Source organism: Lepisosteus platostomus, chromosome 11, assembly GCF_059453375.1.
Source record: "Lepisosteus platostomus isolate fLepPlt1 chromosome 11, fLepPlt1.hap1, whole genome shotgun sequence".
Taxonomy (NCBI): domain Eukaryota; kingdom Metazoa; phylum Chordata; class Actinopteri; order Semionotiformes; family Lepisosteidae; genus Lepisosteus; species Lepisosteus platostomus.
Window position 1 is genome coordinate 20,598,652 of NC_142621.1, and position 25,091 is coordinate 20,623,742.

Genomic DNA, 25,091 nt, shown 5'->3' on the forward strand with positions numbered 1-25,091 from the left:
TTGTCTTCATAAAAAGTTTTAATTTCAAAAAGGTCTGATATAGCTCTGAAAATATAAACATTTGCTCGTCTACAGTTGTTTTTTCATTAACTTCACTCAATAATATATACAATTTTTACACTGCAAAACATTTTAAATATCTGATTCCAACACATCAAAGTAGAGGATTAAACCAACCACAAGTCACACAGGTAAATGCTCCTCTTTTAAGAAGCAGCAGTTGAGTTTGGCATTTAGTTTTATGTACGGATTCTATGTAGGCTAACAGTGTAAAACTCAGGTTCACTTCCAATTCCAATATGTAGACAAGTCAACTATTCAAAATATGATGTGTTCCCATATGTCTTCAAATTTAAATCTTTTACAATGATTACATTTTGAATTGCATATTTCAGGAAACAATTACTGTACTTGTAGTTGTATATAGAACAATTGAGGCAGCTTTTATAGATGAGCATCTTGTGAAGGTATAATTATTCCTTCAAAAAGCACCTTTCCTGTTTAGGTTACTGGTGCTTCTAAGAGAACACTGAGTCAGTGCAGGATTAAATGTGAAACAAGATATATCATGACAACCTAATGCAGATTAACAAAAATCATACCTAATTAAACCTAATTAAAATGCAATATGGATTAAATACTGAAAAAAATAAATTACCACCAATGTTAGGAAAAACCAACAAATCCAAAAAATGTATCAAGAGGCATTAATTATATGGTTGGTTAAGAGGAGATAATTCCTGAACCCTTAAATTTCCATAACAATTGAGAGACGACTATTAGAAATTAAATCACTGTTAAAGCTCGGGCAAAGTGTTACCATCATAATCTCTTCTATAATAACCAAGAGAGGGTCTGTGTGTGTAGAGGGAAAAAAAATCATGATAGATGGTTTCAGTTTAGGCCAAGTTTAAAAAACAGCTTGTATCAAAGAGTAGGATGTTTGCAGGAATAGGGGGCAATCCTATGCTTTCCAAACAAATAATACAAAAATCAAAGTTGCTGAGGATAAACTCATGCCATGATCATGCTAATGGTAATAAATCAAATATAGTACTTCACAGAAAACACAACATGTAAATTCAAGAGGAATCACTAAACTCATGAAGGTGTCAGGTGGTCAGGAAAGGTTTATTTTCTGGAAAATAAGGAGGTTTTGGGTCATGTTCATGCTGGTCGGGATGTGGCGGAGAAACTGAACTGCACACTGCTCACACAGAAGGCAGCCTCACTGTCCCGGAAAGTAAGCAGAGAATCCAGGTGTAGGAGGCAGCTGGGAGACATTAACTGATGGCTTCTGGGCTTCTACAAATCAGAATAAAAGGGTATTAACATAATATTGCATGTCTGCAACTGCTAAAGGAAAAATATATGCAGTATAAGAAGCCATGTTGTATAATCCTGAAAAGGAAAGGAAAAAGTCTACACATAGATATCTCTGCATATTTTCTCATCAACTAGAATTAGGTTCCTGTAGGGAGATAAGTTTAATCCATGTTTCCCAGTATTTGCTAAACCTCTCTGCCTGCAATCAGAGAGAAAAGGTTATTTTTTCCATTATATAGATCTCATTCACAACATTAACCCGTTGTTCATGTGTTCTTTTATAAGCCATTTTCGTGCAATTACTTATTTACTAGATGCTAGAAGAACCCTTAATATACAGTATAACTATCCTTTACTTCAATATCATCATAGTCGAAATTGCCCAAGTACATAATTTGAATAAAATTCAAATGGTATATTCACATTTACTAAATTATTAAGTGTTATATGTATCGATTTACAGTATTGGTGTATTTTTGGGCACAACCAAAATATGCGTGAATGAGTTGCAGCTTGCACTCCACATAATCTCCAACATTGTGAACTAAAGCCTTTTTGTTTGGCTTGAATTTTAGGGCTGATAAAAAAACGGGTCAAATTCTTCCAACAAAACTCTCTCCAAGTCTGTGAACTTGAAGAACCTTGTTGACATCTACACATATAATTCCACAGATCCATAAAATTGTTGTGTTGGTTTCTTTTTCCCATTTTATGTCAATATATTCAGTTGAATCTTTTTTTCATATATTCAATACTACAGTACAGCTTGGATATTATTTTTTTCAAATTACCTTGCTATAAAATGATCAAGCAATTTATTACTTTCCTTTATATGTGGCTGCTTTTTCCAGCTATTGATGTAATGTCTAATTTGAGGATCTATAAAAATCTTTTTTCCAGATTATATTGTTGTGATAGATCTTCAAAGCTTTTCTGATGGTCATTTCATCATAGTACATATTGCCGTAATCCCTTTCATAGCCCAAATCTTAAATCATGTCATATTTCCCAGTGGGAAAGTCTGAATCAGAAACAATCCATCTTAATAGTTTTACCTCTCTCTCTCCAAGTCACAGGTTTTTATTATCTTCAACCAAATTTTAATTGGTAAAGTTATCCAAGGTATAGCTGTTTTATGTATAATTTTTGCCTAAAATCTATCTCCCAGGACCGTCTGTATTGGGAATTCATCTATAATCAAAGGCTCCATCTCTTTTCATTTTGCAGTATAATATCCATCGCACCAACATATTAGTGTTTTAAGTTGAACTGTTTGGTAGTTTGACTTTAGACATAGGTAGGGCTAATCCACCCTTCTCCATGGACAACTTTAGTGTTGTAAACCTAATTCTTGGTTTCTTTCCATATGAATCTTGAAATCATTTTCTCCCATTCACTAAACTGTTCTGATGAAATTTCCACTGGAGGCGACTGAAAAAGATATAGTAATCGTGGCAAAATATTAATTTCAATTACTTCTACTCTAGATCCCATTGAAAGAGGTAGCAGACTCCAGCCAGCCAGATCATCGTTTATTTTACATATTAGAGGACTGAAATTTAAACTGAATAATTTTGATAAATCCTTTGGCAAATATACTCCCAAGTACTTAATAGAGGTTGATAACTAATTTAACTTTTTTTTCTTTTATTTGATCTATGGGGTTATAATCATAACATAGAACATCTTTTTTCTATATTTAATTTGTACCCTGATAGCTGACCAAATTTTTCCAAAAGATCCATCACTCTGATACATGATTCATTGGGGTCATCTAAATGTAGCAGGACATCATCTGCATACAATGCAATCGTATGTTCTTGTCCTTTAATTTCTATACTTTTAATTTTTGGGTCTTGTCTAATCCACTCTGCTAAGGGTTCTATAGAGAAAACAAAAGAGGTGAGAGGGGACATCCCTGTCTTGTACCTCTTTTCAAACAAAATCTCTTAGACAGATGTCCATTGATTTTGTGCTATAGGATTTAAATAATTAGTTTTTATGATGTTGATAAATTGATCAGCAAATCCAAATCTCTCCAATGTCTGATATAAAAATTCCCAATTAACCCGATCAAAGGCTTTTTCTGCATCTCGGCTGCCTAAAATTGCTTCCCTCCTTTGATCATTAATATGCCTCATAACATGAAGGGTACGTCTAATGTTGTCTTCTGTTTGTCTGTTCTGAATGAAACCAGTTTGATCTAAGTTTATAATACGAGGTAATTATTTTGTCAAATTCTTTAACCATTATTGAAGTATAAATCTTATAATCTACATCAAGTAAGAAAAATGGGCGAAAAGACCCACATACTGTAGTTTGATCTTTTCCTCCTTTTGGGATAACAAAAATGATAGCTTCATTCCAAGAGGGTGGTAAATCCCCTCCACCTCTTATCCAATTGCAAGTGGACAGGAGCAACTGTTTCTTGAATGTCTTATAAAATTCACTTGGAAAGCCATCTGTCTCTGGTGCTTTATTAGATTTAAGATCTGAAATAATATTATTCATTTTCATCTCATTTATTACTCTAGGTAATATGTTTTGTTCCTCACTTAAAATTGGCAGGCTAAGTGACTCTAATAAAATAACTATATCTTGTTTATTCTGAGTTTCAGAATTGGAATATAAGTTTTTAAAGTATTCTGTAAAGATTGATTGTATTTTTTTTAATTTGGATTGTATTTGGTTGGTTACTGGATTAACTATTTTGGAGATTATTGATTTAGATTGTTGTTTACGAAATTTTCTTGCTAATATTTTCATTGATTTTGCTCCCGATTCATAACTTTGTTTTAGAAATTTTAGTTTTCTTTCTACCTCTATAATTCTTCCCTAATTCTTCAGTAATTGTTTACGAAATATACGAGTGGGTGTTGATGTTTTTGTTTTATAATTTTTAATTCAGACTGTAATTATTTTAATTTGGCTTTTCTTATTTTCTTTTTATATGAACAAATGGAAGTAAATTTTCCTCTAAGTACAGTTTTAACTGTATCCCATAATATTGCTGGAGAAACCTCTCCTGGATCATTATTCTGCAAAAACTGTTCAATCTCATGCGTAAATTGCTCTTTAACATAATTATCATACAATACACTACAGTTCATCTTCCAAGCAGTATTCTTTTTACCAGACTTAAGTCTAAAGTCAGATAAACTGGTGCATGGTCAAATCCAAGGTTCCAATTTCACAGTCCTTTACTCTCGACCTGTCTAATTTTTACATAAGAAAGCAGTCTATCCTACTGTATGAATTATGAGGTGCAGAAAAATGTGTATAATCCCTTCCTGTAGGGTAAAAATCCCTCCATACTTCAAGTAGGCCTATATCTTCTATAGATCTATTCACATACTTCTTTAAAGTTTTAAGTTTCCTTTTACAATTCTTAGAGGTATCTAATTTTGGATTTCAATTGAGATTAAAATCTCCTCCAAATATCAGCACTCCTACTGTTTCTGCAGCTATTAAATCACTTAAAAAAAAGACTTATCACTTCCTGGTGGTGATATTAAACAATGTAATTAAAGAGTCTTCTATCTTCCCTCTTTGTCTTTGATCACTGATAAATACTCAAAGTTAACTGTTGATGGTATGAGTATAGCTTCTCCCCTTTTACATCCGGTTTTATGAGATGAGTAGAACACTATCAAAACCCATCCTTTTCAATTTAGAATGTTCTGTGTCAGATAGATGAGTCTCCTGGAGAAACACTACCTAGGCCTTATCTCGCTTAACTTTTATTAGTGTTCTATTTTTTATCGGATTACGTAGACCATTTATATTAAAATAAATTATTTTAATATCTTGTGAAACATTATTTACATGAAGAATTCTGCATATAAACCTCCTAGACTCTCAACCATGCTGGCATCTTAAACTATTACACCCAAGTAAAAAAAAAAACTTTACTTTGGCTGGAAAAGGTGTTTTAAATTTTGTTCTTTTCTTTCAATGTCTTTTAGATTTCTTTTTACTCCAGCCGTTTCTGAAGAACATCAGGGTCATAATCGTGATCAAAGTACACCCTTATGTTTTCATAGAACAGCTCCTTTCCCCCCCAGGCTTCTTTGGTTCTAAATCTTCAAAACCCGATGACAATAGATCTTGGTCTGGACTGGGGGTTCACCGTTTTAGGGGCAAGTGCTCTGTGAGCTCTTCCAATCTCTAAATCGATCTTGAATTGGGGAATTCAAGTCATTCTCTAATAAACTTTTCAACAAACGTGGTTATTGGCGCTCCTTCGTTCTCCTCCGGGATTCCATATATCCTCAGGTTCCGTCTCCTCGACCTGCCCTTCAAATCCGTTATTTTGGCCTCTAACTGCTTCCGTTTCTGGAACAGGTCTAAAAGGACGCCATCTGTTTTTTCACCCCACGCCTCGGTTTGCTCAATGCGTTCCTCCATTTCGTTTATCCTCTTATTCGTTCTGTTTACTGTACTTCAGTAAGGTCCATCAACGTTATGTTAATATCCCTTCTGAAATCTCTCAGTTCGTTAAAAAAGAGTCCGGACTGGCTCCTTACACCCTACTGTATTCAAACTGCGAAGTATTACGTTCCTTTTCAAAATCCTTTTTGAGTAGTTTTGAGTGTTTTTACATCCTCTTCCTCGTTTTTCCATTTTCACCCAACCCTTTGTTTTGTTTTATATTATTTAAGACACGATTTTAACAAAGTTGTTGTTTTTTTTTAAAGATAACCGACAGAGCGAAAAAATTAAGCAGCCATTGCTTACATGACGTCACCGGAAGCCCCCGTTATTAAAATGTTTTAAATTACTGTAAATAAAGCGTTTTAATTAGGTGTGAGGCAAAAAAAGGCATCCTTCTCAACACTCAAAGTCTTTTCTAAATGGAACTGAGACTCACAATGATGGGAAAAGCTCCTTTTAATTCTTGACAGAGATACAAATAACTAGTTTCAGCAGTTTTCAAAGAGGTTTGTGGTATATGGAAAACATACTATTCCTAACCAAATGAGTGGACAACCCAGTGACAGGAAACAAACACAGAGATAGTTCTGTTCAGTCCCATGCGTATAAGTGAAACTGTTATGTGGCAATGATTTTTTTGGGAGACAGCAGTTCCCAAAATGTCTGCACATAGGTCATAAGGATTTTTGAAAATGTTGAATTTAAAATAAATACGGAAATCTGCTCTACACAAGAAAGGATGTAACATACCTTTGTTGAGGTGCTTTTTGGGGACAATTCCACGTAAAGGAATAGAATCATCACGTCTCTCTAAATACTTTGACTCCAAACCGAGGAGTTCCCCACTGTAGAAAACAAAAAAACAGTGTAAGGTTTTTTATTTTGTGTTATCTATGCTGTGAATACATAGTGCCACTTACTTTTCTTTATTTGATGAACCATGCTGTAAGGAATGACTACAACAATTCATGTCCACTGGTGACACAATGGGTTTAGAGATCACTGGATTAAACTGGACCTGGTAAATAAATGTTTGAAAAACAACAATTAAAAAAGAGAAAACACCAGTTTCCTGTTTTAAAAAAGATATTTTTCCAATAAAAACTAGCAGTAATAAAACAAAAATGAACTCAAGTGAGCTAGATTTGAACTATGCGATATTTCTGATAGACCTCTTGACATATTTAATTAGTAGTTTAAAGCAAGAGACATCTCTAGTACACTCATCATGCAATAGAAGTGTTGCTACATGTCTGCTGAATGCATGTCACAAATACACCTCAAATTCAGTTTAGAATGCTTACTGTTCTGCAGTAAAACGTGTTTACATGTGTATCCCTAATTACATTACTTTGTAATTCCTGTTCGGCTAACATATTATGAATTAAGATGCTGCATGAATACACAAAGGGCAACATCTCCCAACATGAAAGACAGCAGAAACAAAAGATCATTAATTTAAATCACTCAAACCTTTCAACCTTTGCAAGACATGCAGTGAAAAAAGTACACCCTCTTAAGATTCTATGATTTTACATATTAAGAAATATCCAACCTTTACCTAGTCCTCACCAAGTCCTAACAGTTGATAAATCCAACCTCATGTGGCATATAACACACACAAATTTTACTTTTCCATTATTTATTTAAAAATATCAGCCACCATTCAGAAGCCTTGTGTGAGAAATGCACCCTTAATGTTTCCATATCTGTTAAGAAGGTAATTAGAATCAGGTGCTGCTAAACAAGTTTAGTTGATCTTTAGGAAGTGCTTCCACCTCTATATAAAATCTGAAACTGTCTTGATTTTTTTTCTTGAACTGGAAAAAAGTTTGGTCCGGGGCATTCAGGTTTGTGGTAACAAAGCATGCCTAGGTCAAAGGATATCAGTGACAGTCTCAGAGAAAGGGTTATGAAGCCATTTCTAAACAATATGAAGTCCATCATTCCACAATGAGAAAGATAATTAACAAACAGAGAAAGTTCACGATGGTTGCCAATCTACCCAGAATCACAAAGAACTCCAAAGCCAGGGATCTACAGGCCTCTGTCAGTATGGTGAACTATAGAGTTTATGATTTTACAATTATGAAAAGACTGAACAAGAACTGATTTCATGCAAGGGTAGCCAGGAGAAAACCCCTTCTTGTCAAAAAGAACACTGCTCTACAAGAGCTCTGGAACAATGACCTCTGGACAAAAGAGACCAGAGTGGAGTTGTTTGGCTGTAATGCAAAACAACATGTTTGGTGAAAACCAAGCACTGCATATCGCCACCAGAACTTCATACCAACTGTCATGCGTGCTTGGGTACAGTTGATGACTTGGGCTTGTTTTGCAGCCACAGGACCTGGATGCCTCACAATTGTTGAATCCACCATGTATTCTTCTCTATACCAGCGCATTCTAGAGAAAATGTGAGACTATTTGTCCAACAGCAAAATCTCAGCAAAAAGTGTATAATGCAACATGATAATGATCCAAACAAACCAATTAAGCTATGACTGAATGGATGAAAAAGTAAAGAAAGAGGCCAGTCAAAGTCCAGATCTCAACCCCATTGAGATGCTGTGGTGGGACCTAAAGAGAGCTTTGCATAAACGCATGCCCTTAAACATCACCAAGCTGAGGCAGTTTTGTAGGGAAGAGTGGGCCAGAATTTCTCCCCGGTGATGTGAGAAACAGAAACTCTTACAGGAAACATTTACTTCATAAATTATTGCTGCTAAATCTTATTGAATTGTACATTTTTTACTTTTTCACACAAGACTAATGCATTTTGGCTGCTTGTTTTGTTTATTAAATAAAGACAAAAGTAAAATTTGTGTGTGTTATTTGTCACATGAAGTTCGATTTTACCTGTTGTTAAGACTTGGTGAGAACTAGATAAACGTCAGATATGTCTTAATATGTAAAACCATAGAATCGTATTCTTCCCTTTTCACATCACTGAAAGTAACAAAAGGCTTTAAGTAAAATGGAGAATTCAAGGAAACCAAACAAATTAAATAAATGCCTGCCTTTGGTCCTGGGGCCTGATTAAGGTGTGCCAAAGCTGGGCGACTGCCTGTGCTAACAGGAAAAGAAAGCTTTGAATTTAATGTAGAGGTAACAGGGTAGTTGATTCCTGAGGCAGAGTTAAAGGGTTGATTGCCAAACTGGAAGAAAGAACAGGAAAAATTAAAGTAGGAGAGGTTTCTTTTTAAAAAATAACTTATTTTTTCCCCACAATGGAACAGTACAACAAATACAAATAACATTCCCACACCCAAAGGCGGCTCCACAGTCGAAACGTTGTCTTTTCTTCTCTTTTCAGCATGGAATAAACCTTAATTTGCTCCTTTGCAGTCTATACATACTGACTCAGCTACCTACTGTACATGAACTACTTCAAATAACATTCCTATACAATACACTGCTTGTAATCTTCCAAATAATTCCAATATACTTATCATTTAGCATTTCAATTTTAAAACTACAGAGAAAACAGAACTGAGAAACAATGTAGAGCTACCTTTAGTAATGAATTTGACTTTATATCTATAATAAGGTCGATGAATAAATAAATGATGCCAGAATAAAATAGATTTAGCTCTACAAGGCGCTATAGTTCTGTACAGCTAAAACTAAAAATATATAATCAGTTTCCTATTTTGATAAGAAAAATGATGTAAATTTGTTACTTTCCAGCTTCTAATTTTAAGCACTTTTCTATTTCAGACTGTGCTAGTTAAGATCAACAATCAGAAACTAACAATTCTGAGAATTTATGTTTAAATACTATTACTTTCATATATACTGATGGAAAAATGAAACAACACCTCCTCTCATCTGCATGGAACACACTGAAGAGTGACTCATCCGTGAAGAGGACCTGATGACATTGCTGACAAGTCCTCTGTCTGGCCCAAGCCAGTCGCATGTGACGTCTAGGAGTTGTGAGCAGAGGGCCTTTGACAGGTCGCCATGCTCTAAGGCCAGCTGCATGAGGCCTCACTGTCCTGTCACTGATATGGGCATTGTGTCTGCTGGCAGTATCAGCAGCAGTACGGGTGGCAGATCTGAAACAATCTCTCAGATGGACCAGTTTGATGTGTCGGTCCTGCTCTGGTGTGGTCACTCGAGGACAACTGGATCCTCAGACGGTCATCTGTCCTGCCGATCTGCTGAAACCTCTGCAGTCGGGACATGATGGAGGGGCTTACTCCATAGTGTCTGGCAACACTGGCACATGACATGCCTGCCTGCAGCATGCCAATGGCCCTCTGCATTGCTTCTGGTGACATCTAAGGCATTATGGAATGCACAATAAACTGACCAAGTGTGGCCTTTTTCTTGCAGTGACCTAAGCTTTGAATTAAGGCCTTTTCAAAGATGACCTGATCGGGCATTTTCCACCTGGACCTCGTTGGGTAAAAGTGCACCTAACAAGCTTTCGTGTGACTAGCAAGTAGCAATGCCTCACTGCACAAGCTGTATTGCTGGTCAGAGGGCTTAAAACAAAATGTACAACTTGTTGTTAAAGTACATAAGCTATAACTATAGTATTCTCATTCCAGAAAATGTTGAGTTTCTTTTTTCCATCAGTATATATTATATATATTGTTATTGTATATTGTTAAAAAGCACCTAGGCAAGAACACTTTGTTAAAGGCAAGGTCTGCTTACATGTGGCCCAAAAGTCTTTAGAGCTTCAATTCAACACATTATCACAGAGACACGTTTTGGTAACTGAAAAAGTTTGTTTCACTGGTTAAGTAAAAAGTAAAAAGAATATTTTTTTAATGGAATGAGTTGAAGATGTCTAGTTCCTCAAAAATAATTCTGTATAGTTAATATTCTTCATAAGACTTTGAGAAACAGGAAACCACAAGTATCAGACTCTAGCTCCACCTTCAGTTTTAAAGAAATATCAGTGGTTGTGGTCATTTAGCTTACCATCACATTCTGAGATGAAATTCCTGCTCTGAAACCTCCAGAGGACGTCATTCCAGGCGGTGTTTCAAACATCCCTAAATTTTCATGCTTTCTTGTAATTTGATTTTCATTCAGCTGCTTGTTTAGCCAGGTGATAACTAGAAAAAATTATTAGCAAGCACTGTGAACATTTTGTAAAAAAAACTAAAAATGAAGGCAAAATTTAAGAATGTTAAATATATCTCAACCACTTTTGAAAACAAAATGTTATGAACATTTGGCATTTTTTGCTTACATTTGTTTAAACTACTAAAAAGCCATTACAAAATACAATAAAGCAGCATACAGGAAAAGAAAATAATTTGGTTATACCAGTGGTTCTCAAACTATGGTATGGAGCGCCGCCAAGTGGTACACCATGTGACCCTGGAACTTTGTTGTGTGCACTGAAAAATTTGGACGGGTTTTTCTATTTTAATAAAATAAGTTTGTGTTTTTTTGTGCATTTTTGTATTTTTTACACCTCTAGCACTTTAACGTCCTGAATTTTCATTTGCCTTAATTTGTAGAATGAATTTGAGTTTTAGCCTTAAAAATCTTAAGTTTTCACTATCTTTTGTTTCTTGTCCTACAACTGTTACTATTGATCACCGAATTATTGTACTTGACATGACTTCATTCAGCCTTTCCTGAACGTCTATGACAGGCAGAGAGAGTGCTGTTTCTGGTGCGATCTTTTGCAGCTGACATTTCACTGTTTTAAACGAACAAGAAATTAGATTGCTCATAAATCACTTATTCTATATAAATACAGCGTAATTGCCCTCCGAAAATCCTCTTTTTCTTGTTCGTTTTAGAGACCTTGATCGAAACTGATTATATAATTATACGAATTACACGAATATAATTATATCTTATTAATTTCTTGAGATACGCGATTCTTTTAATACAGTCTTTGCTGTGCTCTAGAGGATCCTTGTGATATTTCAAGCTCTGGTTGAATGATAAGTGTCGCAGTTTAAATCATTTTCGTAGTTAGAAATTATGGAACGCTCTGTTAAAAGCAAGGGAGTTTTTATGTCCGTTGCAGTTCTTTTGCAACATGAATATAATTATATCGTTATTAATTTCTTGAGATACGCGATTCCATATTATATTCCCTTTTAATCAAATTCTAAAAGTATGCTTGTTGACTCCGGTATCACGTTAAAGACTTCGATGCTTAAAATGTTTAGGGAGAAATGGAATACTGGTGTGTATGTTTTCTTTAAAGTACCGAGACCAGCCATATACTGTATGTTTAAATTCCAAAATTAATATCGTTTATGGACTTCACACGCGTTGCAGTATGCTCCTATTCTTTTTATGCTCAGGCACTAAGATTTCCCTTCTGCTTTGTGTAAGGATGGTATCAAAAGCAATCTTAAGTGGTGAGAAAGCTGTGCTCAATGTATTTAAGGGACTTAAAAGTAAAAGGAGATTCTTCATATTGCTTGACTAATTTTAAAAACTAAGTTATAAATGCAGACGCTCCCTCGGTGCGCTGCTCTGGTACGCCGGCTCTTACACAGTGCCTGTCGGCCGTAGGCGTTACAATATACATACCCAACACTGCTTGTACCCATCTGTCATGCAAATAAAACACCTTGAATTGAATTGAATTGAGGGGAGAGGGGGGGAATACTAAAGCCAATACTGGCTCAATACCCTCAATGGGCTCTGACGTGCTAATGCGTTGGTTTAACAGTCCGGGTGTGGCAAGCTTCCAATGTCAACTCGACTCAATTGGAAGACAATGAACGTATTTTAGCCCTAAATGAATTAATAGCAAACATGGTTTACATAAAATACATTTTTCCAAGAAAGTTTATAATAATACGATCTATAGTTGAAATCTGAGCCTACTGTAAATATAAAGGAAAAGCATTTTCAGAGAGCAATCACGCTGTGTTTATGTAGAAAAAGCGATTAGGTTTATGAGCAATCTAATTACCTATTCGCTTAAAACGCTATATAAAATAAAGTTTATTTAGAGATGAATGATCAGTGTCGCAGTTTAAATAATTTTTGTAGGAGGGCTTGGACAGATTCCAAGTGCATTTTTGCAATTTACGTTGCATTGTCCAATGTTCTGTTGTAATACAGGCTAGAATACAGTTACAGTAGTCTAAGCTTTATCAGCCTATTTAAAATGTTTTTTTTGAATCCCCGGCGGAACACACTCCATAGGAATCAGCGCTTTTATACAGTATATCGCCTTTAAACACATATATTTAAACATGCGTTTACGATTTAAATCAAAACGCGATTAAAATATATATAAATGTATATTTTGTAACGCATAGGTGACTATTCATTGTTATTAAAAATACTTAAATTCGATCATGTCGTGATATTTAGAAATAAAAATTTGTTTGGTGCGAGTGAGGTTTTATTTAATCTCTGACCAAGGGAAACGTTTCATTTTTTCAAAGAAATGTTTGTTAAAAAATAAAGTCATAGTTCCATGGGATTCAATCACAGACCATGTGACATGGGAGTCAGGAAACTAAAACACAGCGCCACCGGATTTAATAACGCAATAAAAACGCTATAAAATAATGTGACTAGGCACAGAAAAAGTTTACAGCACAGTACAATAATAAATGCTGACCATGACTTTAGAAGCATAAATTACCTTACACAAGCTGTCTTTCTGTATGAACCTCTAAGCTGGTTCATAAAGAAAATGTAGAAATGCATTAGCCTGATAATGATTAAAAAACACATAATTAAACACGCGTTTGCGATTTAAATCAGAACACGATTTAAATCAATATAAATGTTTATATTGTAACGCATACTGTCCAGCCTCCATTTCTCTATAAAAATTTACTCTGTTGCACACACACACACAATAGAAGCAGGAACCGCTGCCAGAAGGGAAGAAGGTGACTATTCATTGTTATCAAAAATGACTTAGAATCGATCATGTTGCGATATTTTGAAATATAAAAGTCAATTGATTGTCCATAATATCGCTATTCTATTTTTTCGAAGAAATGTTTGTTAAAAGAAAAGGCCAGCACCAGCTGGATTCGAACACACAACCTGTGCGTTGTTAGTCACGCACCTAGACCAGTAGGCTACAGGGGAACTCGCATGAACAGGGAGGCGAAACAGCCTTACACAGCCCTGTCGCAGTACACGAATATAATCATACCGTTATTAAATTCTTTAGATATGCGATTCCATATTATATTCCCTTTTAATCAAATTCTAAAAGTATGCTTGTTGACTCCGGTATCACGTTAGTTAAAGACTTCGAAGCTTAAAATGTTTAGGGAGAAATGGAATACTGGTATGTATTTTTTTCTTTTAAGTACCAAGACCAGCTATATACTGTATGTTTATGTTCCAAAATTAATATCGTTTATGGCCTTCACACGCGTTACAGTATGCTCCTATTCTTTTTATGCTCAGCTACTAAGATTTCCCTTCAGTGGTAAAATTCAATATCTACAACGGGCACAGTAAAGACGTTTACAGTAAGTCTTTCTACGACAGACCAACGGACCACGAGTGCCCCTGTCGGTCAACCAATCACGAATCGTGTCATCTTGCGTCATGCTACGCGATACCGCAGCCAATTACCTGCGGTACGTGTCTGTACCGCGCACTTTGAATGGCTGCATCTGTACATAACTACAACTTTCAGTTGCAGTAATGCCAGAATAAGCTGAAGCAATAGCACAGTGTGTAAATGTTGTCTAAAACAGCATGTTTGCTATATATAAATATAACAGAGCACATACCATTTTCATTCGTTTTTAGCAGTTCTTTGCTTTCAGCTAGTTTTTGAACTGTTGCTTCCAATTGCTCTTGTAGTTTTGATACCTGAAAAATAAAAGAGGTTAGTCCTTTAAGGTCATCAAAGGTATAGGCAGGAGAAAAAGAGCATTCAAAACATCTCGTCACAGGTTACAATCAAAGCCTGAGACTTTCATCCACTGTAAGCTGTGGACTAGCCAATCCCCAGAATGCCCCTCTACTCCACTTTCTTAAGATCTTAAGATCTAACCGCAAGGTGTTACATTAGCTTGGATTCCTGCTCACCTCTTCGTCTCTCTGCTTCAATGCCTGCCGTGCCTCCTGCACCTCTCTCTGCTCCTTCTGCAGGAGCTGTTCTGTCTCAGACAGCACTTTCTCCTGCTGCACAGTTACTGAGTTCTTCAGTTTTAACTTCCCCACCAGCATCTTCACATCATCTTGTAATTTCTTAATGATTTCATTTGCCTGAAGGAAAAATGTAATAAAATCCTATAATATTAGAGACTTGAATAGCTCTTAAAGAAGAATGTAAATCTGGGACAAATAACCATGAAAAGATAAGAAACAAGCCCACCACAAACCTTTATTAACTCCTCTGATAAAGACTTCAGTGTTGTTTCAAGTTTCCCAATATGATGTTGTCTTTCTTCTGCATTTTCTTCAATGATCATCTTTAAAAACAACCGTTCAGAAATTTGTTTACTAAGTAGGCAAGATCAATTTCAAAAAACAAACTAGAGGACCCATCTCTAAAGAAATAAGATCCAAAGGGAATAGTTAGTATGGACTATTACTCATTATTATTAAATAGTCAATCTGACCATATAGTCAGATATTTATTAATAAATCTTGTTAACAAAATAAATTAATTGACTGCACCGAATAATTGTACAAATTCAAAAATTTGTGAAAGTACTATATGGTCGCTATGTTGTCACAAACCGCTGATCTTGCCATGGGCGAGAGTGAGAGTTTGCAAGAATTGTAAAAACCATGCCCTTCATGCTCACTAGTCACTATAATGACCAATGTAATGCAATATATGAGCCAATAAGTAAAGGTTACGCAGCAGACATTTCACCAAGAAATGTTCCAACGTACAGTAATCCAAATGCAGAGTAAACAAGTAGTATTTGTTGGCAAAATGGTCATGAAGTTTGGAGCAATATTTCTATTGTATTAAAAGAGATGTTTTCACAAGCCTGCTGCTTTACAATGTAATAAGACCACATCAGAAAATCAGAAGTTTACAGAAACATTTTTCTGCTTGTGTTGAAGGCAATGCATCACACGACTGACTCAAATCACAAGGGCAATGTAATCAAGGAGTTTATCAGGAGGAAATAGTGGAAAATCTAAAACTGGCCAACTTAATCTCCTAATATCAATCCAAATATAAAATGTATATTTACATGCAGAATAAAAAATCTAACCTGGGAAACCCCAAGATCTCAAAGTGGTAGCAGGAAAAGTTTGGCAAAGCATCTTGGATTACAGCTCCAGTGGCGCAATTGGTCAGCGCGTGGTACTTATACAGCAGTACACAGTGGAGTTATGCCAAAGTTGTGAGTTCGAACCTCACCTGGAGCAGTGTGGCCTGTGTCTTTGCCACCAACCATATCACCCTGCAACTCACAACTGGCAACCCACTGAAGCTAAGCAGGTGTGAGCCTGGTCAGTACATGGATGTGAGACCTCCTGGGAAAAACTAAGGTTGCTGCTGGAAGAGGTGTTTGTGGGCACTCACCCTGCGGTCCATGTGGGTTCTAATGCCCCAGTATAGTGACGGGGACACTATACTGTAAACAGGTTCCGTCCTTCGGATGAGACGTAAAACTGAGGTCCTGACTCTCTGTAGTCATTAAAAATCCCAGGGCATTTCTCGAAAAGAGTAGGGGTGTAACCCCGGTGTCCTGGCCAAATTTCCCATTGGCCCTTACCAATCATGGCCTCCTAATAATCCCCATCTATGAATTGGCTACATTACTCTGCTCTCCTCCCCACTGATAGCTGATGTGTGGTGAGCGTTCTGGATGGCTGCCGTTGCATCATCCAGGTGGATGCTGCACATTGGTGGTGGTGGAGGAGAGTCCCCATTACCTGTAAAGCGCTTTGAGTGGATTGTCCAGAAAAGCGCTATAGTATATATAAAGTGTAAGCAATTATTATTATTATCTTAAATAATACTCATAGTTTGCTACCTATTAAGCTCATCAAACTTAATGCATGTATTGCCTCAGAAAAATATGAAAACAAATACTTCTAAACTCTGTAATTTACCTAAAGTGAATCTCCTTAGAGTAATAATATTACTTGAAATTTTTATCCCCACATAACACAGATAAACCAATAATCATTCAACTGTAATTTTGAGAAACTAACATTTTATGTTTGAATACTAAAAAAAACATCCCGTTTTATTATCTGGACATTTTTCCCAGCACTAATGCTTAATCGATCATTTTAGTTAATATGACATCACTGTTAGGATTAAAGGTCACCTTTTGCTGCTGAGTTGCTTCCAACACTTCTTTAGTTCGAAGCACCAGCTGGTCTTTGTCTTTGATCTCCTGCTCTAGAACAGCTACTCGGGTCTGCAGCTGGTTCACTTGCTTCTCCTTTTCATGGCACTCCGAGTCCAGTGTGCTGTTCTCTCTCCTTAAAGATAACACCTCCTGCTTTGCTCTGTGGGACTCCTGCAGTCAGCAGACAGAAAATACAGAAAAGTGTGAGAAAACAAAATCACAGTATTCTCACAAAAGTGAGAGGACCCTGACAAAAGCTTTATCACCCTGCAACTCATAACTGGCAACCCACTGTTAAGCAGGTGTTAGCCTGGCCTGTACTTGGATGGGAGACCTTCTGGAAAAGCTAAGGTTGCTGTTGGAAGAGGTGTTAGTGGGGCCTGTAGGGGCACTCACCCCGCAGTGTGCGCGGGTCCTAATACCCCAATATAGTGATGGAAACACTACACTATAAAAAGGCATTGTCCTTCGAATGAGACGTAAAACTTTTATTACGTAAAATAAGGCATCTATTCAAAACCTATCCTGGCTACCAGTTATGTGAAGCCCTAATTTTAAACAAAGTCTAAAGAGTCAAGTGTGCATAAATGCGTTCCTCTTACATCTTCCAGCCCCACCAGCTTGGCTTTAAGGTCCCTGATGGCAGATTCTGATTTATATTTCCTCTCCATCAGATCTTTGTTAGAGACCTCCAGCTCTGCCAGCCTGCATTGGAGCTGCTGGATGCTTTTCTGATGCAGACTTTCCAACTCTCTGCGTTGCTGCTCAGACTGCTGCTGGTATTTCATCTGGGCCTGGACAGTGGTACACAGAGTACAAACCAGAGACACTTAATTGAGCAGAAAATGTCAAAGAACAAAAATTGTTGACTCCTAAAAAAGAATGCTGATCTTTAGTAACTGTGTACATACAGTAGCTCATTGCCTGAGAAATTCTCATTTCACAGTAATAAGCTTTGAGAGGAGTAACTTTTTCTTACATTCCTATTCATTTTTAATCTGAACTCTTACAGATGATTTTAATGTATTTTAATGTTTTTAAACAATTTACAACCAACAATTATTTAAGACTCATCCTGTTGTACTGGTTTTACAAGCAAAGTTATCTGACCTGCCCAGGTATCAAACCAATTGATCTTTCAACATGCTGTGAGCTTCACAGTGCCTTACAGGAGAGTAAATGCCAATTGGAGTAACCACACTATCATAGACGGTCAGACAGGACAAAGAGCAAAAAAGTGTCATTTATCACAATACCTTGGGCAACACTGTTGATGTAGTTGGAAAAAAGTAGGGTCCAATACAGAACCCTGAGGAACTTCCTTTGTAACACAGATTGTGAAACACACCTGACCAATTCTTAGGCACTGTGTGGGATTTTTAATAATTCCAATGCCACGTAAAATATTTGAACCAATAAAGCACAACTTAATCAAAATACTTAAATGACCCAAAGTCTCAAAAGTCTATAAAAACTATGTATAAAATGTATATAAATATAAAGATTAGTCATCTGTAAAACATGCACAAACTTGATTTATGTTAAGATGTATTACATGGTTCAAAACTGTGACACTTCCAAACCCAGAACATAAATTAAAAAATCAATTTAACTGCTTGTTAATTATTTCTGTAGCCTAATAGGTTCAAAGAGTCATATGATTTAATAATTATAGGAGTAATTCATTAATAACTGCAAACTTCTTATCCTAAGCAAAGTTACTCTGGATCAAGGAACAGAAAATACTTTTTTGCTAGACTACTTTAACATTTTAAACTCACACTGATAAATATTAAATGAAAATCAATCAGATAAAAAGTAGCTTAAATTAAGTAATAGACTTTGTCTACCACAATAAATCCTATTTCACACATTCCTCTAAATGCTAGTTCTGTACTACAAAACAACAAAATAACCTCTAACGTAGTTCTTTGGGAGCCTGATGCATTATAACATGCACTATTAAAAAGCATTATTTTATTGTGCTATAAGATCGGTTATAGGTGAGCCTAATCACACTCATCATTATGATCTCTACAATCTGACTCATTGCCTTTTTGCTAACAAGACAGCTGACTCAGTGGTTCAGATTTACAAACTTTTGATTGGGTAATTTGTGCTATTTATTGCAGTTCTATAATTTTGTAAGTTAAATTTATCAAGCTGGATTTCAAAACAGAAGTTCATTTGTGAAATGAACTGCAAAGTAAAATACATTTAGCTCTGTTTCATAATAACTGATGCAGTGCTGTAAGCCATTTGACTATAACATTTTTCCAAACAAGAATTTATCCAGCCCTAGTGAAAGTAAGGTGAAAGTAATTCTTGAGTTTCTGTACCTCAAGTGTTTTCTCCCTCTCTGTGGTCAGCTCCTGGGAGTGTTGGTTGGTCAGGGCTGCTGTTTGGGATGTCCATTCACTCCTTATCCTGTCCAGTTCTCTGCTCTTTTCTGACAAAGTCTGATTGGAGAGGATAAGAAACCATTTGTTTTCCATAAGTACCTGGATCATGTTTATAGCCATGCTGGTTCAAAAGCCATAACACTACACTGAACAGAGTATTAGGGAGTGGTTAGGGCTCTGGAATTGTAACTAGTGGGTTCAAATCTTAAACAATTATTTGTGAAGAAAGGCATTGATAACTGCGATAAACTGTAAGAGGGATATACAGAGCTCTCAATTTACCAATAACACATATTAAAATAACCAACAGATAAGGTAAATTCACATTAAGACAGACATAAAGGATTTAACTTTAGAATTAACCAATGGATATCTGTGCACAAAACGCAAGAAGACCTCAGCCAATAGGTCATACAATTCAATTCAACTCCAGCTCCCACCTTAAGCTTGGTGGGAAGTTAACTTTAAAATATCAGTGTCACTGGTCAGAGTTAGGCGTTTAATGCTTATAAGCCCTACTAAGGGCAGTAGAACAGTCTTACGTACCTTTAAGTATGTGTAAACTTACAGAACAAGTTGTAAGACAGTTCTGTCTATTGTAGCACTGTGACTGAACAAAGAACTAATTTATATACATAACTATAAATTGCATCAACTGCAGCTTTTTACTCCTCCTTAATATGGAAGGGTGTTTACTTGAGGTTATACAACTTAGACTGCAGGAGATTGGACAGATAAACTCAACAAATATTATTGAGTATTGTTAAAAATGACAATTGTTAAACAAATTAAGACTTCTAATATCATATTTTTTATTCACCATAAATATTTTTGTGAAACAAAATATTTGCCTGATCGAAGGAAATGTTTATAAGCCTTCTGACTTTCTTTTTAAACACACACAGTTCCAGGCAGCAAGCTAACCACTTGCAATTTTGCAAGTACAATAACAGCTATATTTCCCAGTTGAATGATTATCTGTCAATAGTCAAAATTCATATTACATTATTTTTGTTCTCCCCTAATTAGAACACTGCAATGTTTAAAACATTTAAACAATCAAATCAACAGCTACCTGCTGTGTATAGCTGAGTTGCCTGGAGAGATCTTCCTCAGTTCTCTTAAGCTTCTGTTCCAACAACTGCTTTTCCTCCTGTTGAGTTAAAGAAACAGTATTTTTCAAGTAAGAACTTAAAATGATTTCAAACGAAATTTAATGATTTGGACCATGTAGTCAATTTACTAAATAACTGATCCAAGGATTTCATCCAGCCATTACATGACAGAAGTCAGCATACTGTGTGGGCTTCAACAACAAGGCTGGGTAGCTTGTTCCATACTCCCACAAGCCATTTCATAAAGCTATGCCTCCTGTTCTCAGATTTAGATGAATTTCCACATTGTTTCAGTTGTGTTCTCTGATTTATGTTTTGCTGCCAATTCTGAAGCTGAAACTTAACTTTGTCAGTGCCTTTAACGCTTGTTGGTACTATGCCCATGTGACCTCCTGTCTGTTTAAATAAAACTGTTTAGAGCCCTCAGCATCAGTGAAACCCTGTGAGCTTTTCCGAAAAATGTTGTCCATGAACAGGTTTAGACAATGAGACAAAATAATCACTTTTTATAAAATTTACAGTATCAAATGAACACTGATAATGCTCTGACAGAAAGTATTCAATTTATACAGAACATTTTGCTACTTCCTCAAAACACATGGGTAACACAGGTCCCTCTCCTTTTCTGTGAATTGACTTAATTTTTGTCTGATTCTTGAATACTATTAATAATGAATTAATCTAATATAAATGAACATACCTTTAGACAGGATAAACAGGTTGCCAGATACTTCTTTATTTCTACATCTGTGCCATGTATGAGTTTAAGACAGAGGTGTGTGAGGTGTTTAAAGGCATTTGTCTCCACAATGTTTAAACTGGCACAACTGTGGTCTAATACTGGTGATGAAGATACCAACTGCAGTAAAAACCTAGTTTGAGAAACAAAACAATAGAAATGTGTAAAACATTTACGTTGTGCAATATTAAATATACCATCCAAACAACAGATATGTGGTACCAGTACACTTTAAAATTATCAGATTAGTTTGCAGCTTTTTCACATTTGCTGGTTTCACACTCTTGGACTATAAGACTAAGCTTATGTTTTGATTTCATACCCTTGCTGGAAAGAATTATGTTTAAAAAGATGGTATGAGAGTCATCTTGCAAAAGACATGATACTGTATCAAGATAGCTTGATATATGATATATTCTGAAGTCTGATATATCCTGTTCCTGTTCATACACTCTCAGCAGAACTATTTTATTAATGAGAAAAGAGACTGGACAGTCACCTCGGGTTGTCTTTGTCCTGTTCTTCGATACACTGATTCAGCAGGTCTATGAACTTCTGTGGGAAGGCTGAAAACTCTACGAGCAGGCCCTGTTGTACTTTTAAACTATAAATTAAGAAAGAAAATGATTGGTTTTATTGACAATGTGTTTAGCTAAACACAAACATTAACAATCTAACCTGTGAAAACTACCAATTTAGAGAGGCACACTACAGGATATTGAGCAATAAATACTGTTGTGGCTGCATCATACTTACAGGCAATAGACAGAAAAAAACATTTTATATTAAACAGAACTTTGTTTTAAAATGAAATGTTTTGTTATGTATTACTTAGTTTTTCCATTAAAAAAATTAATGTTGAAATTATCTCAATTCTACACATTCTGTTCGGTCAGTCCATTATTTTCTCCTGTCACACTGAATGCCAATTTTTCCAAAATCACCACCAGAAGAGTGAAGAGTGAAGCAGATCAGTGAAGTCCTACACTATGAAGACTGTGATAATACAACAAACCTTTGGAAATCTTCTTCTGATATAACAAGGTTGTAAAGGAAATATGGGTCAGCATCATCTGTCAACCGTACTGCCAGATCCTGGAAACAAAAAAACAGGAATTAAAGGACAAAATAAAGGATAAAATAATAGACGTCCATTTCTCATCAGACTTTATCTGTTGTTCTTTGCAACAGCAACTGACTCCTATCAGACTCCTGCTCGAAAGGCAAGACATCTTATAAAACTATTTATGACTTGTTTCTGTGTTAAACGCACCCCTTTCCTACCATGAAGACGTTTCACTGATCACAGAAAGGACATAGGGGTTACAAACTAGAGGAGGCCATTTGGCTAGCCTGTTCGGTAATTACTAGCTAACCGATCCAAGGATCTTATCCAGCTGTTTTTGGAAAGAAACCAGGGCAGTAGCTTCAACAACATGACTGGGTAGCGAGCTCTAGACTCTCACTACCATTTGGCACCACTATATCTACATTTTAAACCCTTTCACACAAAGGCCCTTGAAAAGCAGAAAGAGGGGATGATTATTGTTTCTTGATGTCTATGGGAAGAATAATGTTATTTAAAACTCACTCTTTTGTGCACTGGACTTGATGTTGACTGCAGCTCAATACTGATTCGGATACTGGTCCTCCTGCAATTAAAGATACACGTAGTTCAGGTGGGTAGCTGGGTCAGCATGCGTAGTCTGTACACCTAAAGTGAGCACCTGAAGAAGACTTCACAGCCGAAACGTTGTTTTCTCTCTTCTCTTCAGCATGGAATAAACCTATTACATTGTTTCATTAAAGATACACAGCAGCTGTCTAAGAGACCTTTGTCTTGTAGCTCAATGTACTGTACAGTAGTTTCACTGTTCCAGGATGAGTTTTATTTCTTGGGTTCCTAAAATAATTAAACTACAGCTCAAATGTTCAGTAACACTGTTATTTGTACAAATAACACTGAAATTATGGTACATAATGATTTGGATACCTGTAAATATTCTCTTAAATATGTGTAAGGAGCCCGTTTTGCACAGGCATAGGACACACAACATACAATAACAGAAGAAGCAGCATCAGCATTTTAATAAGATTTGTTCTAAAAATAGTATTTAATCTCCGAATATAAACGCAAGCATTCACAAAAATTCACCTATTCCCATCTGGTTACTCGGGAATACTATGTTTTTGTTGCAGCGAGCTTCAGTGTTTTAATCCCGTGCGGAACCAGAAGTGTTCACTTTACACCTGAGATGGATCACACAGAAACAATGTGCTATGCTGCGGATATGTAGTGCAATTAGCACGTTTTAATGGGACGTGTGAAATAATTACTTATGGAATTACTTCACCTTTGAATACCCAGCAGACATGGTCACATCGTTGCTGTAACACTGTACAATATCTGATGATACGTGTGACGGTTTCAGACTGCTTTAACGACACAAAAAATGTACGAAATAAACTGAGTTTTTATTGTAAATATCCGAACTTACAATAAAGCGTTTGGAAGAACTCTGGACCCGCTCTCGGTGCTCACAGCACAAGCATGCACGCGCGTGTTCGCGTGAGGTCTTGGAGGGAGGGCAAAGATGTACATTCTTCCATATTTTCTTCGGTATATACTTGTGGATTCAGCTCAACTATATTTTTATTTCTAATCAAAATCGGGCTGCTCTCTATACACACGAACAACCACAGAGGCGGGACTCAGATCAGACAGATGAAGCACGTACTGTTACGGATACGACCGACGGCTGTGAAAAGCCATTTTAAAAAAGGATTAGTAAAGCAGTTGAACATGCATAGGGTTGAACGAAACGGCTCGATCACTACAGTGAAAAGCCTCAATCTGACCACAGCACCACAGCCTAGTTTAACGCCAGTCACCAGACAATGCCGGAATCGTACCTGTCCTCACAGTCTTTGCACTTCACCTGGACTTGCAACTTCTGGTCGAAAAGTAATTCCATCATGGCTGGTTCATATTCCTATTGCAATAAGTTAAAAAAAACGTTTTTTTTACAAATTAAAGGTAATATTAACAATTATAATGTAATATTCATTCCAAGTTTAAAGTTTAAGTTTGGCGCTTCGGACGCGCGGATAGCCGTTACAGCATGAAAGCGGAAACCGGAAGCGTACTCCTTCTACTGGGGAGGAGCGCGGGCTGTTGTCATGGTGATCTTAGCAACCGCACACTTTTCTGTGAAGAATGCGCGTGCATCCAGTAGCCGTAACTGTAGCCAACAGATTCTGGGCAGGAGGGACGCAGGTAACACGGGGACCGGAAGTGACTTTCCAGGAAGCTCTCTCCGAGGACAAAGTTACAGCAAGCTCTAGCAGCACGAAATTCGCTGGCTGGTCGTGTCACTCAGTCAGCGATCTCTGAGCCTCGTTTGATTGAAATGGGCGCTCTAGCGTTTAGTATACGAAATTCAAGTACGTAATGACATTTTCCGTATCTATTTTAGCATATGCATTGTATGCTAAAATGTTATATGATCTAAAGGTATGTAAAATAATAAATTACTGAGGAACACCACCCTTTCGCATAGTTAAGTATTTTAGCTTTACGTTTTACTACATGGGATATCCACATAAAATGTACAGTACATGCTTTTTGGTGTCGTCACTGTCACAGAACAAATGTGCAATAAATACATTGCTAACCTTCGGATAGATGAAAAGTCAAAACACGTGGAACAAAAAATGAAAAGTCAAAACATTCCTGATTTAAATGGAAACAACAAAAGATGCAAACCGAAGCTGTTCTTATATTTCGGTCTTTCATTTTTAAGAAGTTGTCAATCATTTTACA

General features: G+C 36.3%; 1 protein-coding gene and 1 non-coding gene across 4 annotated transcripts; one reads left to right on the plus strand and one right to left on the minus strand.

The window, feature by feature from the left end:
• Positions 1-24,490, minus strand: sass6 (SAS-6 centriolar assembly protein). 3 transcript variants are annotated; one of them, XM_088598834.1, is made up of 17 exons: positions 24,182-24,485; positions 22,860-22,920; positions 22,284-22,363; positions 21,768-21,872; positions 21,230-21,401; positions 20,490-20,567; positions 19,352-19,471; positions 17,615-17,806; positions 16,989-17,183; positions 15,069-15,158; positions 14,773-14,952; positions 14,472-14,553; positions 10,699-10,835; positions 8,781-8,918; positions 6,681-6,778; positions 6,511-6,605; positions 1-1,305 (listed from the first exon to the last, which is right to left on the minus strand). In XM_088598834.1, exons 1-17 carry the CDS (start codon positions 24,244-24,246, stop codon positions 1,229-1,231), a joined length of 1,965 nt encoding a protein of 654 aa, XP_088454960.1. In that variant the 5' UTR covers positions 24,247-24,485; the 3' UTR covers positions 1-1,228. The 3 variants fall into 3 exon arrangements, with proteins under 3 accessions (XP_088454960.1, XP_088454959.1, XP_088454958.1); XM_088598833.1 differs by lacking the exon at positions 8,781-8,918 and having other exon boundaries at positions 24,182-24,487; XM_088598832.1 differs by lacking the exons at positions 1-1,305; positions 6,511-6,605; positions 6,681-6,778 and having other exon boundaries at positions 6,838-8,918; positions 24,182-24,490.
• trnai-uau (transfer RNA isoleucine (anticodon UAU)) lies at positions 15,984-16,077 on the plus strand. The gene is made up of 2 exons: positions 15,984-16,021; positions 16,042-16,077. It is a non-coding gene; the product is annotated as a tRNA-Ile (tRNA).
• Positions 24,491-25,091: the final 601 nt, after the last annotated feature.

Bases quoted from the DNA above. Each gene is read 5' to 3' on its own strand.
- sass6 (XM_088598834.1), bottom strand. From the start codon at position 24,246: ATGATGGAATTACTTTTCGACCAGAAGTTGCAAGTCCAGGTGAAGTGC. The intron at 19,472-20,489 runs GTAGCTGTTGAT...CTCTCCAATCAG, and splicing joins AACTCAGCTATACACAGCAG to ACTTTGTCAGAAAAGAGCAG. The intron at 14,953-15,068 runs GTTTGTGGTGGG...TTTTTCCTTCAG, and splicing joins TATCAGAGGAGTTAATAAAG to GCAAATGAAATCATTAAGAA.